Source organism: Schistocerca americana, chromosome 5 (assembly GCF_021461395.2).
Source record: "Schistocerca americana isolate TAMUIC-IGC-003095 chromosome 5, iqSchAmer2.1, whole genome shotgun sequence".
Classification (NCBI taxonomy): Eukaryota; Metazoa; Arthropoda; class Insecta; order Orthoptera; family Acrididae; genus Schistocerca; species Schistocerca americana.
In genome coordinates, this window is record NC_060123.1 from 429,081,929 (window position 1) to 429,100,112 (window position 18,184).

General features: G+C 38.1%; 1 protein-coding gene across 1 annotated transcript in view; it reads right to left on the reverse strand.

Moving 5' to 3' along the window:
• Window positions 1–18,184, reverse strand: part of LOC124615585 (dystroglycan 1) — a 136,671-nt gene that overhangs the window by 19,958 nt on the left and 98,529 nt on the right. The window contains exons 3-6 of the mRNA XM_047143571.1: window positions 16,609–16,848; window positions 15,988–16,116; window positions 15,659–15,781; window positions 3,328–3,486 (exon numbers count right to left, since the gene is read on the reverse strand). Coding sequence (XP_046999527.1) covers window positions 3,328–3,486; window positions 15,659–15,781; window positions 15,988–16,116; window positions 16,609–16,848 — 651 coding nt within the window. The remainder of the gene's footprint in view (window positions 1–3,327; window positions 3,487–15,658; window positions 15,782–15,987; window positions 16,117–16,608; window positions 16,849–18,184) is intronic.

Here is an 18,184-nt window from a genome sequence, read left to right on the forward strand (position 1 = left end):
GAAATTCTTTTAATTTCTTCTTAAATACTTGTTGGTTATCTGTCAGACTTTTGATACTATTTGGTAAGTGACCAAAGACTTTAGTGCCAGTATAATTCACCCCTTTCTGTGCCAAAGTTAGATTTAATCTTGAATAGTGAAGATCGTCCTTTCTCCTAGTATTGTAGTTATGCACACTGCTATTACTTTTGAATTGGGTTTGGTTGTTAATAACAAATTTCATAAGAGAGTATATATACTGAGAAGCTACTGTGAATATCCCTAGATCCTTAAATAAATGTCTGCAGGATGATCTTGGGTGGACTCCAGCTATTATTCTGATTACACGCTTCTGTGCAATAAATACTTTAGTCCTCAGTGATGAATTACCCCAAAATATGATGCCATATGAAAGCAATGAGTGAAAATATGCGTAGTAAGCTAATTTACTAAGATGTTTATCACCAAAATTTGCAATGACTCTTATTGCATAAGTAGCTGAACTCAAACGTTTCAGCAGATCATCAATGTGTTTCTTCCAATTTAATCTCTCATCAATGGACATACCTAAAAATTTGGAATATTCTACCTTAGCTATATGCTTCTGATTAAGGTCTATATTTATTAATGGCGTCATACCATTCACTGTACGGAACTGTATGTACTGTGTCTTATCAAAATTCAGTGAGAGTCCGATAATATTGATAACAGAGACAGCTGGCATGACACACAGCTACGACGACAATACAAATGATGGCTCACCAACAACAAGCTGGCCCCATCCTGCACGAATTTCGCCGAAGCTGATGTCACCATTCTCCGGCCAGAGCAGTGACCTTTGCACACCATCAAGAAACCCCCACTTTTGACACACATGCATCTCCACCAGCGCAGAAAATGACAAACTGCATCATGTCTGCACCTGTGCAACATGCCCCTGCTCACTTCATGCCAGTGCAGAATCGCTATTGTTGCTGTCATGCAACATATGCCAATTCCACCCACAACTGCCATCCTACATGTTATTTTCCAAAGTACACATGTGGTTCGCTGATCACTCCGCTGTACAGGACATCTGAGTTGCCTCGATTCCCTTAATGACAATGATGGATCACAGCTACCCCATCTCCCTCAACAATGAATGACTTTTTGTACTTCACTGCAGTAGCGGCCAGCTATACCTCGCTGGCAGGGTCTTAGTGGTCAGCACTGAGCTGCCCTCCTCACCAGGGCAACCAACATCTCACACACTGTTCAAATCTGCACAGCATGCAGCATTCTTTGATGCCTCGAGATGTGTCCTATCAGTAGACCTCTTCTTTTAGTCAAGTTGTGCCATAAGTTTCTTTTTTCCCCAATCTGATTTAGTACATCATCATTAGTTGCTTGATCTGCCCATCTAATTTTCAACATTCTTCTGTAGCGCAATATTTCAAAAGCTTTTGTTGTCTTCTCATCTGAACTGCTTATTACCCATGTTTCACCTCCATACTAGGCTACATTCTATACAAAGCTACCACAAAATACTTCCTAACATTTGGACTGATATTCACTGTTAAAGTTCTCTTTTTCAGAAACTTTTATTGCTATGTTGATGGTTTTAGGACAGCAACCAGCCACAAATTTACTTTGAGTTCCTTTATTCAAAGGAAACTGTTACCAGTTTCGAATCGTTGTGATTCATCATCAGATGGTTTACACGCTTTCTTTATGACATTCAGTGTGTTTTTATAGATTAATTGTCATGAAACGTCGGTTTCGAGTGTTTGTTTTCATAACTTTTGTCCAACCGATGTAAATGCACTCCCACTGCATCCTCGTTGTTGCACACGTAAGTAGTTCTCACTGTACACTTTAGATTTGTCGCTGAGATCATTTTAACCACGCGTATACAGTGAGAACTATTTACGTGCGCAACAACGAGGATGCAGTGGGAATGCATTTACATCGGTTGGACGAAAGTTATGAAAACACTCGAAACTGACGTTTCACAATTAATCTATAAAAACACACCAAATGTCGTAAAGAAAGCATGTAAACCGTCTGATGATGAATCACGATGATTTGAAACCGGTAATGATTTCCTTTGAATAAAGGAACTCAAAGTAAATTTGTGGCTGGTTGCTGTCCTAACACCATCAACATTTGTCTTCAAACAACAGCCACAGTCTCCATCATGCCATCATATGACAAAATTGCATTTTATTGATATTGCCAGTATGCATTTTATATCCTATCTGCTTCAGCCATCATCAGTTATTTTTCTGCCCAGATAATAAAACTGATTACCTACCTTTAGTGTCTCATTTCCTAATCTAATTCCATCACTATTATCTAATTTGATTCCTGGATTATTTTAGTTAAAATTCACCTCAGATTGCATCTGATTACATTTTAGTTTATCACAATTGTATTAGTCAACTCTGGGTGCACTCTAACATCATGTAGGCACAGACACTTTTCTGTGCCACAGATGGATTTTTCTTTCGTGTGTGTGTGTGTGGGGGGGGGGGGGGGGGGTTCTCTTTTGTGAAGAAGGCTTTAGCTGAAAGCTTATAAGCAGCATCAGTCTTTTCATCATGTCCGTCTGCAACTACTCAACGTGCCATCTTAACGAAGAATTGCAATCTATCCTTTTCTTGATATTGTTGATATTACAACTTGGACTTGGCACTGTTTGATTCTACCATCCAATACAGATAGTAATGTTCTTTAGACATATCAGCACACTGGCTTCAATACTCAGATGTTTGTATACTGTGTATTAGCTTGAATTTTCTGCGTAAGTTTATGACTCTTAATACCATCTACTATATTACTAAATGGCTAGCCCAGTTCATGGCACCCTATCCCAGTTGGAGGTTGCCTATTCATGGCTTCCATGGGCAACAAAAACTTGATTTTCAGTATTTCATATAATTACTGAGTCCATTTAAAAATGTAAAATGTTGTCACAATTTAATCATTAACAGATGTAATGTACAGTTACAGGTTTAACACAATAAGACAAGCATTATAGTTAAAACTGTGTATATGCCTTGTGGCAGTGCTACTCACCGCACACAAGTACCAGTAATTCATTCATCCAGTATTTGTGAATGAGTGGCCTTAACAGCCAATAAACTTTAAACATCATTTCAAACTCTCTCTTGCTTACCTGCTTTAACCCATTTGTAAAGCAATCAGAAGTTTGAAGTCATATATATTTTATGAGAGTTCGATAGAACGGTTAAACACATAAAAAAACTAATACTAATATGTAAGACAACATAAAAATGGCACAGTTTTCATTGTTTACACTTCCAGTATCTGTATTTGGTTTTGAATAAAATTTTGTAAAGTGGTTACCTCTCTCCTTTCTCTGTGACTGGAAGATGTTTCAGTCTTTACATGCCAGCCAATAACAGGCAGCTGGAGAACTTCAGCCAGTGTCCCATCATGGGCCTGTTGCTTCAGCTGGTTGACTAGTTGTGAGTAGTGCTTTCGCAGTTGACCTTCACAGCCCACCTGCCGAACAAATCACAAATTAGGAAGACACTGAAATTCTTACAGTACAATGTTCACTACAATCATGGGAGAAAAAAAAAGCATTCTTGACAGTTAGTGAAACTGGGCTGGTAATCAAGAAATCATCTGCAAAGAAGTGTGTGTATGCAACAGACACCAGAAAAACTGGGAAGCATAAATTTCTCGCTTTAAATAGTTGTTCAGCATTTTGTCATCATATGAGATAAAGATCCCTACAGGTCTGTCACTGCTCTGTGATGCACATGCCTGCCACCCTAAGATGAAAACAAATGTTTTCAGTCCAGCACTAGTTTTATTATATATCAGTTTCCCTTCGGCAGAAATCTCTCTTTTAGTTTTTAATGAAAGATCATCATACAAGGCTGCAGCTTCCTAATAATAGAAAGCATCCTCATGGAGGATGGTCACTTGGTGTCTTACAAATCTGTATGTACTTTTGTGATCTCTCATCAACATTTAACATTCACAGATAATGATGCACAATGTGCCCACCAGAACAACAGCATTTTCAATGACAAACAAAAATGTTACTGAGAGAAGTTATTGGATGAGAATGGGTATTAATAATCTCTGTGTAGGTGGTCAGAAGCAGAAGATTTAACATTCAGCTTTGTTATTTAAAAGGAATTGTATGCCATAATTTAACATTTAGAAACACATCAGGATGTTTGCCACGATCAGTGAAAATCAGTTACCAGTACAACTGAAAAATGACTTTACGTCAAAGAAAAAATTAACAAAATGATTGCCTCATTTCAGTAAATTGTTTTTTGTGAATATTTTTAAGCCTTATTTCTTAACTTGTTGGATACCCTGGATTTTTTCATATGAGGATGTAATTTCAGTTCGTTGAATCAAAAAGGTGGCATCCATATTCAAATTTGGAAATTTGTGATAAGTTCCTAAGGGACCAAACTGCTGATGTCATTGGTACCTAGGCTTACTCACTACTTAATCTAATGTAAACTAACTTACACTAAGGACAACGCACACACCCATGCCCAAGGGAGGACTCGAACCTCCAAGGGGGGTAGCTCCGCGAACCATGACGAGGCGTCTCAGACTATGCGGCTACCCCACGTGGCATCCACATTCATATTAGTAGCATAAACACACACACTTTGCATATACGATTGACACATGCTTACAGTTTACACACCCAAGTTATGTGCCTTAAAAATTCTAACTAGATAACAATCAAACTTTTAAGATAAAATTAGTTTTCTGCACTACTTGTCAAATTTAGTTCTTAGGGTATGACAGATTTTCAAACTCATCGAATCAGTTGTATAAAACTGACAAGTTTTACATCTTGCCTTCTCTTGGAAAAATTTCTGCACATGCCCATCATGAAGGCACTTATCTTGACCACCCTAAATAACTGTTTGTCCAGAGGCCAATTACAAAATGTTTCAAGCAAATGTTCCTGAGCCATCAAGGGGACATCAATCAGCATGATTGTGTTCATTGTAGCTTTGTTTTTTACAAAGATATGAACAGCGGTATGACTTTTTTAAATGGCACCCTGTATTTTTTATTTGGTAATTCGTTTCCTCTCCTAAAGACCTATTCAAAAATGTATCACAGTGTACCATTCACTGAAACATAATGTTATTAATTTCATAACACAACATTGACTTTGAGCCCAGGATCACAAACTCTTCCACTTGCTGGAGTTGTCTGAAAACAAATGAAAACCAAGTAAAAACATAACACAAAATTGACTTTGACTCTCCTGTGCCATTGCCCAGGAGTAGAACATTCAAAGGTGCTCAAAGTGGTGACCCTGGACACTGATACACTGGTGCACCCGTTGAACGAAAGAATTATTTGCTGCTTCCAGTGTTGCCTGGTGAAGAGAATTAAAAGCAAGCACGATACCATCCTGCATGTCATCTGGAGTTGCTGGAATATCGAGATAAACATCTTTAATGCATCCACAAAGAAAAAAGTCCAATGGTTTTAAATCAGGAGACCTAGCAGGGCAAGAAACTGTTCCTCTTCGACCAATCCATCTGGCAGGACACCTTCAGTTCCGAACACGATGTGCACGCAAGGCATTATGTGCTGGACATCCATCGTGTTGATACCACATAAGTATTCTGGTTCTTAGCAGCATGTCATCCAGAATAGGAGGAAGAATTCATCTGAGGAAATTGGCATACATTGTGCTGTTTAGACTACCACTGATGAAATAAGGGCCAATAATTGTAGTACCAAACATCCCAAACCAGACATTAACTTCACACTGACACTGATGCTCCACCAGTCTAAGCCATTGTGGGTTGTTGCTGGACCAATAATGCATGTCCCTCGAGTTTACCTGTCCTTCGTTTGAGAAGGAACATTCATCGGTAAAATAGAACATTGGAGAAGAAGTTCGGGTTGGTGAGGATTTGCTGCTGTGCCCACTGACAGAACTGTACACAATTCTGGAAATCATTCCCATGCAATTCTTGATGTAGGTGTACATGGTAAGGATGGAAGAGGTAACATGTAAGAATATGAGGTACACTGGTTTTAGGAATGCCAATCTCATGTTTAAGCTGTCGTGTGCTCACATGTGGATTCATAGCAACGGAAGCGGGAACATTAACTTCGGTAGCTTCGTCTGTGCGAGTGCTATGATGACTCCGTTGTTGTGGGTTGCAACAAGACGAGAAAACATCTGTCAGGAAGGTGGGTTCTTGTCAGGATATTGCTAACTGCACAGTTCCGCTACCTGCGTAGCATTCCACCTACATTCAACAACAACAACAATAAAAGAAACGTTATGTCAATGCAATATGCAGGAAGGACAGCCTTTACTGTATGTGTATGATAACTCTACATAACAGTATTTAAAAGGGCTAAACTACTGTACTAAATGTACTCATACATAAGAAAACAGTATTGCAATTACTGTTCTGCTAACTTACGTTCCCCACAGATGAGTAGCATTTCTACATTCTCTTCATTGGTGTACATTCTACTCACACAACTCTTCAACTGACAATGGTTGACGGAATGAAGGGTGTGCATTCTACTTATGTTTACATTTGTCCTCTGTCAACGTCAGCACGTGAGAGTGTTCCATTACCCCGAGTACCTGAACGTCAATGTTGTTTTATGTAATTAAAAATGTTGTGTTTCAGTGAATGGTACACTGTGAGACATTTTTGAACAGCTCTTTTGGAGAGGAAATGAATTACTGAATAAAAAATACAGGGTGCCATTTAAAAAAGTCATACCGCTGTTCATATCTTTCTAAAAAACAAAGCTACAATGAATTCAATCATGCTGATTGATGTCCCCTTGACGGCTAGAGAACATTTGCTTGAAACATTTTGTACTTTGCATCTGGACAAACAGTTATTTAGGGTGGTCAAGATAAATGGGACACCCTGGATAACGTTCATTGCCTGTAAGTGTTGTATTATGTATGCAGTAGTGTCTGGGCACTGACAGACATCCTGACAATGTCAAATGTGTGTCCCATCATTGTAAAGTTATTAAAAATAGGTCAAACACTAGGAAAAGTGGATAGTACAGAATGGTAGTCAATGGGAATATACAATGGACATACGTCTGCATGTCTGTACAAAACAGGTTGAACATTAGATTGTCCTCTAGTATTGCATGCCACAAAATTTCATATTTCACTGCAAATTTCATAGTGACAAATTGAACAAATGGGTGCAGATACCAACTGCCAGGACGTTTTTCATAGGTGAGGCACTATGTACCAATAGCATGTGAATCTTCACAACATGTACTACTGGTCCTTACAAAAACGGGTACCTGCAACCATTTGTTAAAGTTGACCAATGTAAATCTGGTGAATTATTAAATTTTGTGGCATGTGATTCGGGCAGGATGTTCAAGCTGTCTTGTATTGATATGTAGATTGCATGTCCAAGATATAGCTCTTACTGGTTACCATTTTGTATTATCCACATTTTCTGGTGCATGTCCATCTTTTCAGAGATGGTTACGGGACTTAACTGTTCAGTACAGAACGTTGGATCAAAAACCATTCAGCTGTCTAATTTCCAAACTGTTATTTTATTTGGCTACCAGTTTTGGCGATTTACTACGCCATCTTCAGGCCCCCCTGACCAATGTGTAGGAAGATTTCAACCTCAGTTCCAGTCAAAATAGGGCCAGCATTCAAATACCGGTATCTATAGATTTCTGCTTGATAAGCAATCACTTCAACCATCATCATCTTGGCAGATCATGGTTGAAGTGATCACTGTATCAAACAGAAACCTACAGATGCCAGTAGTTGAATGCTGATCCCTGTTTTGACTGGAACTGAGGTTGGAATCTTCCCACATGTCAGTCAGGGGGCCTGAAGATGGCATAGTAAATCACCAAAACTGGTAGCCAAATAAAATAACAGTTTGGAAATTAGATGGCTGAAAGGTGTTTGATTTGACATCCTAAATGTAGTAAGTATTTACTCATGGAACACACATTTCGTCAAGGGAAGTCGACAGACGGGGCTTATAGTCTATCAGTGTGTGTGATGTGGTCTTGCACATAAGTGGCCTATTTTATAAATAGGACCTAAAATAGCGCCGGTCCTATTTCTAAAAGAAATGCTGCTACAACTCTTGGTTTACAATCTACTAAACTTATGACAGTACATGTATCCTGCTCATTTGAAGCATAAAATTACAGAAATTCTTAGCAGCTGTTTTGAACATTGTGAGATGGTTGGCCTGGAAAAATTAAGTAGGCTACAAATGTACCAAACCAGAAGATGACAGCCTTACTTCCATGTAAAATTAAAATGACAAAGACACAATTACATGCCAGTGAACCCACAGATATTTAAATGATGTCGTGAGCTCCACATCTTTACCACTAATCTTGTGGACTGTTATGATCTGGTTCTCACGCTTGTTCATAGCAATACATATTTTGCTTTTATTTTTATTTGAAAGGCATTTTCATTGTGTATATTAAGTAGAAATGATGGGTGACCATCCAGGCCGCCGTCATCCGCTGTTGCCATTTTTCGGGGTGCACTCAGCCTCGTGATGCCAATTGAGGAGCTACTCGACCGAATAGTAGTGACTTTGGTCAAGAATACCATCATAACGACTGGGAGAACGGTGTGCTGACCCCACACCCCTCCTATCCGCATCCTCCTCTGAGGATGATATGGCGGTCGGATGGTCCCGGTAGGCCACTCGTGGCCTGAAGATGGAGTGCATATTAAGTAGAAATACGGTACTGTCAAAGCCATTCTGCGTGTATTTTTTCCTCTCACCTAAGGAAAATGTTTTCTTGCCTAAGGAAAATGTTTTCTTGCACACAAAAGCATTGTGAACAGAAAGAATGCTACTGACCCTATCTAACAAATCATTTTATTTGTTTATAATATAAGCAGTATCTTTAATTCTATTAAATATTTGTTATCTAGTGTAATCTACTGGGTTATCTAAGTCAAAAATTTTTGCGGTCATTCGTATATCTATATCTATAATAATAACTTAGTTCACAGTCAACAGTAATACAGAGATTACATTGCTATTTGAAAATTTATTGAAGGTGAGAGCTACCTTTGCACCTGAACACACTATTTGTAAGACATTATGTAATGTATGTGACTGGCAAGTGATTTCTCTAAAACCATGCAGTTTTTTTGAAAAAAGCCTCTTTTCCTCCATAAATGTCACTGTGTTCTTGCTTAGGATATCTTCTCATGTCTTTCAACAGAAGCATATGAAGGGTATTAGTGTGCAGTTCTGTGCAGTTATTCCTTTTGAGAATCAGAAGTGTCTTCCAGTCTTTCCTAGTCTTGCAAGCCTATTCAATGTGCATAAGACTCTTGGTGAATATGAACTAGGAAAGGGTCTCTCCTGCACTGTATTCAATGTATATTGTTGTTTCAGAAGTACATTAGGAATGTAGATACCATTTTTTAAAAAACATTTATTTTTCAATATAGTTTCCTTTTTGGGATATATGCTATTTCGAACATCCTGGCCATTTCTTAATCATTCTTAAAAATAGCAAGCTCTCTAAAATACACCTCTATCTAAACAATGACCTCTTCGTTTGAGTATAATTTTATATCTGTGAGCCTTATCTTCATGTTTTGTAATGAGAAGCCAGCTTAGGTGAATAGGGGCTGTGCAGGAGTAACAACTCTAAATGCATTGGAGCCCCACAGTAGTGAAACAAGCATTTTTTTCCTTTAACAAATGGAGCCATGTTTCCTTCAGTTTCTAGTCAAATTGGTCTATAGTGATGTCCAGAGATAGTTTTTCCTGTTTCTAAGACCCCTACGACGACTTCACCCTTCACATCCCAGAAACTGTCACAATAACTCTTCTGGGGGACGGGACCAATTACACCACAGCAACCCTTCATTTTGATTGTTTCTTGGATTATGAGGTAAAATTAAACTAGGTCGCATCCAAGGTGATAACCTGGGCAAAAAGTCTTTCAGATATTGCCTAAATTACTATAAACATACATTCAAAATTGAAAGCTGCACCCCTGTCCACCATCAACCATCACAACAGCCATTGGGCCTACAATTTTTTTTACGACAATTTATCATTTAAAATATTGATTGCTTTTCCTGCCAACACACCTGTAGTCTCTGCACTTTTGTTTAATGATCAGGAATGGCCTTTTTTAAAATTATTTCTTTGGTAATCAAATTTTTCACGAGTTCTGGGCCGTCCTCATTAAAAATGGCTTGACCACATTTACATTCATGGAACTAATATATAACTGTACTCACTCTCACTGATAGTGAATGGTCAACATAAATATCATCCAACTTCACTTTTCCTATCACCAGTTTTCTCACCAAAAAGCAAAATGCAAATTAAATGATACTGTACTTTTTCCAACTTGGTAAAAAACTCGTAACACCACTTACTGAAATGGTTGCGAAGTACAAACTAACCTTTGAGTCACCATCATTTTTCTTTTAGCATTGTCTTACAGGTCACAACGTGAGACGGTACATAAACTTGCATTAACAATGACATCTGCCATCCAACACAGTGATAATTCAATGGTGGACAACAACTGGAAAGCAACTGTTGGGAACCATGTTCCCATTATGGTTTACAGAAGCTGCTGCCCTAAATACAAGGAGTTTTCAATAATTAATGCAACATATTTTTATCTCAGTCAATTTCAGTTGAAAAATGCAGAATTTATTGTGGAATACTCATGCTGCAGCCCCTGTAGTTTCACTAAGTTCCAACAGATGGCAGTGCTATATGTAGCCTTCAAAATTGTGCTGGTACTGGTAGTGCATTCCAAGCAGAGAGACGTCACAAAGTTTCTTTTGGAGGGAAACCAGAGCATCACAGATATTCTTAGGCACTTGCAGAATATCTACAGAGACCTGGAATGGAACAAAAGCATGGTGAGTTGTTGGGCAAAGTGCCGCCAAAGCAACAATGTTGCACAAACCTATGTGCTCTCCCACATGCCAGGCGACTGCACAATTCTGTGACTACTCTAACAGTGGAACATGCTGACGCACTCATTCGAGGTGATCAATGTATCCCAATGAAACACTTCACTGGAAAACTGGACATCTCTGTTGGTAGAGCTGACACACTTATTCACCAGCTGGGATACTCAAATGTGTGTGTCCTCTGGGTTCATCATCACCTAACAGGAGATCATAAAGAACAATGAAGGGCCATCTGTGTGGAGGATATTGTGACAATTTTTTGTCAACATCATCACAAGTGATGGAACAACTGGAAAAAAATGGCAATCCGTAGAGTGATGCCACAACACCTCTCCTCTGAAGAAAAAGTTCAAAGCCACATCCTCAGACACTGTCATGACGACACTCTTCTGGGACTCTGAAGGGGTTGTTTGATGTCCTTCCTCATGGTGCAACAATAAACTCTGCTGTATGTTGTGCCACCCTCAGGTAATTGAAGAAACCACATCATCATGTTCATAATCACAAAAATGCAAATGACCTTTTCCTCGAAACTTCCTGGCAGATTAAAACTGTGTGCCGGACCGAAACACAAACTCAGGGCTTTGCCTTTCGGGGGCAAGTGCTCTACCAACTGAGCTAGCCAAGCATGACTCATGCCCCGTCCTCACAGCTTTACTTCTGCCAGTATCTCGTCTCCTACCTTCCAAACTTTACAGAATCTCTCCTGGGAACTTTGCAGAACTAGCATTCCTGAAAGAAAGGATATTGCGGAGACATGGCTTAGCCACAGCCTGGGGGATGTTTCCAGAATGAGTTTTTCACTCTGCAGCGGAGTGTGCGCTGATATGAAACTTCCTGGCAGATTAAAACTGTGTGCCGGACCGAGACTCGAACTCGGGGCTTTGCCTTTCATGGGCAAGTGCTATCGCAGGAGAGCTTCTGTAAAGTTTGGAAGGTAGGAGACGAGATACTGGCAGAAGTAAAGCTGTGAGGATGGGGCGTGAGTCATGCTTGGGTAGCTCAGTTGGTAGAGCACTTACCCGCGAAAGGCAAAGCCCCAAGTCTCGGTCTGGCACACAGTTTTAATCTGCCAGGAAGTTTCATATCAGTGCACACTCCGCTGCAGGGTGAAAATCTCATTCTGGACATTTTCCTTCTCCATGACAGCATAAGGTCTCACACAAGTCTGTGCATCCACTCACAAAACTTCATTGGCCTGTTATTCCTCATCCTCCCTACAGCTTGGATGTCATGCCTTCCTCCTCCTATCTGTTTGGCCCAATGGAGGACACATTCCAAGGGAGGCAATATATAGGTGAAGGGCAGATTATTGATGCAGCAAGATGTTGACTCTGACATCGACCAGTAAAATGTACCATGTGGGCATACACGCCCTCCCAGTAAAGCTGTTTAAGGCTGTTGCATTGAACAGAGATTATGTTGAACAAATAGGATTTTGCGACGAAAAGAGAGGGGAATAGTATGGTGTATTGGAATTCTGATTGAAACCAATCTGCTTTCAGAACCAGAAGGAAAAAAAAAAAAAAAAAAAAAAAAAAAAAAAAAAAAAAAAAAAAAAAAAAAAAAAAAAAAAGTTGCATTACTTATTGAACATGCCTTGTATGTTCCTCTGACACTGTACGTCACAATGCACACTGACAGGCATGGAAACAGGAAGAATGCCACTGGATTCTTCAAGCATAGACTGGCCTCCCAGGTCACATGATTGAAATCCTACTGAGCACATATGGGATGCCATAAGGTACAATGGGCCTCATCTCCAATAAATCTTGTGGGTGGTAGTTAAGTCAACACATATCAGCATGGTTGCTCTACACTTTTTGTGTTTAGTAAAATCACAAGAAAATGGTAGAATCAAGATGAAATTGGATTTACCTGGTGCTAACCAGTTGCGTACTTCAGCTGCTCACGAATGTACTCAACCAAGTCTTATGCACAACCAAATAGTAGCTAATCACACTGTCTGTGCCCCTCAGAGAGACAAGCTTCATTGGGTTTGTTACAATTTTTACAGTTTGCAGTTGGGTGCAAATATGCTATGAAATTTTACTAACAGGAGAATGCCTCTTGATGTGTGATTTATTCTACCATCACATATTATACAATTTAAGCTGTATACCTTTCCCAGTATTCATTTAGGGGCACAATTCCCCCAAAAAATACATGTATCCACATTTCAGAAGCAGGAGGAATGGAGTTTAGGGTTCAATATTCATTGGCAAACTGAAGTTTTTTAGGGAAACTGTGGACATCATAGATCAGGATAGCTGCAGAGAGATTTATATTTTGGTCATCTTGAACACAGGTAAAGTGGCTGAGTATACTGACCAATAAGAATTATTACACAGTATCTCAGTGGAATTCTGACATGCCTTTATGACCACATATCACAGAAAAACATTACACACAGCAGAACATGGTAAGAATCAAATACATACAATTAAATGTTACATGAGCAGGCATTCAGAATGTTTAATAGAAAAACCTTAATATACATTGTTACTAATTTTCTGGATATGATATATGTATTTTTCATACAAAAACTGACACTTATGGAGCATGGTTGACTGAAATCATCTTTGTAACTAGCCTTGTTTTAATTTTGCAATAAACTCAATGAAACCCAACAAAATGTAATTCATGGGCATAGTGTTCCAGAATGCAGATATTCACGTAGTTTCTAGTAGTCTAAAGTAGTCTTTTAATTACAACTGAGTTGGAATTCTTTGTTTAATGCATTATGTCAGATGGTAACTTGTTAAAGATTGCTTTATTAAGGTATACTGGTGAGCCGAATCATCATGACCACAGGCTTTTTAGTGTGTTGCTGCACCTGTAGAAAGCAATCAGCAGTGGTTCTGTATGGCATAGATCTGCCAAGTCCCTGGAAGGTTTCTTGGGGTATTTAGCACCAGATGTCTGTGCATAGCTCTCATAATTCTCATAAATTATGGGCTAGTGGTTTGTGGGCATAGAACTGAAAACCAATAGCATCCAAAATGTATTCCATCAGGTTCAGATGAAGCAGCAAACTTGATGAGTAAGACATCAGCACAAATTTATTATCATTGTCCCCTTAGTGTAGTACCATCCTGACTGGCCTGTGTCTATGTGGTGTATTTTTTAAGCAGCTGTGGGCCTGGATGTTGTCGTTTCTGGACACGACTGTTCGACCTGGCGTATCAAAAAGATGATTCACCTGACCAGGTACCATATTTTCATTGATCCAGTGTCCAATTTTGATGTTCCTGTGGCCACTGCGATCATATTTGATGACATCGTTTGAGTCAATGTGGGAACACACAGTCCTATGTCCAGCAATTTGTGCTGACCAGTGTATCCCAGGTTCCCAATGAGTTTATTGCACTAGTAAACAGTTCCAATGTATATTAAGCTACTTCCAAAAAACATACGGAGTGCACCAATATTGGACTGTTAACAGATCTGCCACATTTCACTTTGTATCCATCTTTGCAAAGTGGGCATGTTTCCAACCTTCAGGTGCTGTAATTAGATGTTGATGTCCAACACCTTGTTGCATACTCAGCCACTTCCAAAATGCTTGTTCCTAGGTGCTAGGCCATAATGATCTCCTCTTTTGTCACAATCATTTATGTCAGCAGATTTTCCCATTTACAGCCTGGTTCAGTGCTAGAAAGATTCCCAGTCACCTCTGCTCTGCTTATACAGGGTGAACATTAATAAAACCAACAAACTGCAGGGGCAGATGGAGGAAATAAGGTCCTATGAACATGTGTCTGGAAATGTATTGTTGCCACAGTAAATGACACTGACAAAAGAGAGTTCTTCTGACCATGAACATTAAGAATATTTATTAGTGAATTATGTTAAAGCTGAAGGGATCATTGCTTGGGTCATCTGCTATGATGACAATTTGGACTCCACTAACTCAATTTCTGTGCAGAGTACGTTTCACAACATTTTATGGCATTTGCATGGTATTTTTTTATGTATTTGCTACTTGTAAATGCACCTGGTTTTATTTCTTAATTGTAAGAAAGCTTTTTGACTCTCCTTTGACATTGCTGAGGCTTTCAAATACCATACTGCTTTGTACTCTGCTTCAATTTTGATTACAAGCAATCCACAGAATTAAAGAAAATTCTGATACAAAATATTGTGATTCCAAATATGTGTATCCTTTCTTCTAGTTTCCATAAGAATTTTTCTCAGCTGTCTTAGTAGAGACTTTCAAACACAGCATGAATATTGCAAAACATTTATTATCTATGGTATTAGCTTTCAATATATGTTAATCATTGATTTTTCTGCAAAATCTCTCTAAATTTTCAAGCAAAAAGTATTTCCTTCTTAGCACCAAAATTTTCTTTTGTAACCAACTCTAAGTGAGCCAGATGTTTATGTGCAAATTATATTACCTTTGTAATCTGTCCAAATATCTGCTATCGGTTCTATGTCTATACCACCTGAGGTAATTGGATCTTACTGAACGTTTTCACTGGTTGTTACTTTTGACAAATACTGAGAAAAATAGTAGCTGTTCTGTAAGTAGTGATTATTATGTATGTAGATTAAAACAGTCATTTCTTGTTAGATACAAATATAAATAAAGAAAAGTGGCTACAAAGATCTCAGGAAATAAACTCTTCTCACACAAATAATTACTAACAGCTAATGCTGTGCTATGGCCAGTCTGTTAGAAATTTGTGTATGAATGATTCATATTACCTGCCATCTTACAGCTGATGAGTGCCTATTCGATCTCTGCTTTAAATTTCCTGGTCCAGCCAGCACGATACTTTCACTTAGTAAGTCTTCCTGAGTATTATGTGGCTCGAGGTGAAATAAACTCTGTTACAAAAATATTGCAGATCAGTTATGGGAACCATAACATTAATTAGTCATTTACAAACTAAAACAATTACACAAACACTCAAATTAATAGCTCATTCACTATTTTAAGTAATAATAGATGCAAGGTGACAAAATGATTATCAATAGAGGTAATATGTTGTAACATGTATGACGAACAAATTATGTACTAAAATTTGACTTACATGGTGAAGGCCTAAAAATCCTGAAAGATTCTTAATAGCAGAAATTCGTTGTGATGGCTTCAAACTGTCGTATTTTACATCTAAAGCAATAGTTAAAAAAGTGGGGTCTTCACCTCGATCACATTTTACCTGAAAATTTAATGAACGTGTATAAATCCCAAACATCATGTAAAGTAACAACATTAGCATAGAAATTTACCTTGCTTATAATGCCCAGGTTTTTTTCTCAGACGAAATGAATATTACATCGAGTACTATAACGGGATTGCCAAAGGTATAATTTAAGGAAACTAAAGGGAATCTCTCGTTGTTCCCACAAAAGTACCTTATCGAATATTGTATGGATAAAATATGAACTCTTTTTTCCTTCAGTTTCAGTTCTCACAATAATTCTTACAAAGAGAAATTATAGGACCTATGAAATCCTGAAATGTAGTGTACTGCCATCAGTTTCTTCCATTTCTTAGAATATGTTTAAAAGTTTTTCAGTTAGTCAGACATGCAATTCAGACACAATACACAGCTTTATCAACAAATTTTTGCTATACAGGATAGCATAATCTTATATCACTACAGAAAATAATGTTTTCCATTAAAAAAGTAACAAAATTAAAAAAATACCTTATGGTGTGGACTAATTGGTAGAGAGTTATCAACAGCTATTGCTTCTGCTGCAACATTACTTGGTATAACTTCTATCGAAAAGACATCTTTGGCTGTATTCTCAGGCTGCTGCCCAAGTGCTTTCACTGTGATGTAGTACTCTCCAGCATCTTCAATACTGGGCACTCCCTCAAATTGTCCTCTTAACTTGTCAAACAACAACCATGATGGAAGAGGCCTGCCAGATGGTCCATAAGCCTGAAAATAATGCATAGAATTTTGTGTATAGAACAAACAGTATTCTGAGAGTATAAAGGAATTGGATAAATAGTAGATTTTTATCTATCTGATTACATTACATCTAGTATTCTGTTTCTTTTGTATGTGTATTGAAATTTATGATGAAAGAAAATGACAAACTGTTGATGGCAAGGTCCACTGCATGTTCATTGTTGGAACAGCATATTAAGTATGTGTTTCTTATTCACATGCACATTCCAGTTCATTGTTATGTAGCATGAGGATTGCTTTGTACTATTTTCATAGTAGCTCTTTTCAATAATCGCACTGCAAGATAGGAGACATTAAATAAGTGATAAATTCTGTGTAAAGAATTTCATTCAATAATTTACTTCAACTTAATGTGCATTACAAATAATACGGATTCATTCCCTGCTTCAGTAAATGTTGTATTTACTCTGGTTAGTACATTGCAAGGGGTTTACTTAGAGATAACTTCTTAATTTAGATAACTAAATTATGGATTATGTAAATATGTACAGTATTTATCATCAATGTGTAGCCAGCCTAAAATTATTTTTATAGTTCTGCTGTTCAATTTAATTGCAAACCCTCTGGGAGAAGTGCCTTATGAGTCACATATCCTCATGTTACCCATGCGAAATCAAATTCCTTTCAAAAATAACTATCAAGGAGGGAGAGGTGGTCACTTACCCACAAATAAAAATTTGTTTCCTAAACAAAACACAGGAATCAACAATGGATAATATATGTACGATAAGACAGCTATGTGCACGACACAAACATTTATGTCTGATCCAAGGTTTCAAAAAAACACATGGCAAAATTCATTCTGAGAGGCTGTATGATACCACACATAAGACTGATAAATGCGAAAAGTTTAGTATTGGTAGACATACTGCTGTGTGTTGAAAGAGGTTTGGAACAAAATGTGGTCATGAGAACGGCGATGCACCCTTACTGCTGGTACTTGCTTTCAAGTTTCTCCACTTGGTTTGATGGCTTTTCACTCAATTAACATGGCATACTGGTGAACTTTCCATCCACAAGCGAAATGAATGTCATAGATTAAGAAAAACTGAATCAAAATAAAGGCTTTATATATATATATATAGGGCAGTCAAATGAAAATGAGACATATGAGAAAAAAATTAAGTAATTTGTTTATTATTTCAAAATTAGACATCATAGCCAGCCATTAACACATTTATCCCACTTTCAGAAAAAATGGTTAATGCTTTTGTGGGCTCCAAAAATATGATAACTGTCTAGGGAGAGATTAGGACTGTATGGAGGATGTGTAAGGGCTTCCCACTGAAACTTCTGTAGCATA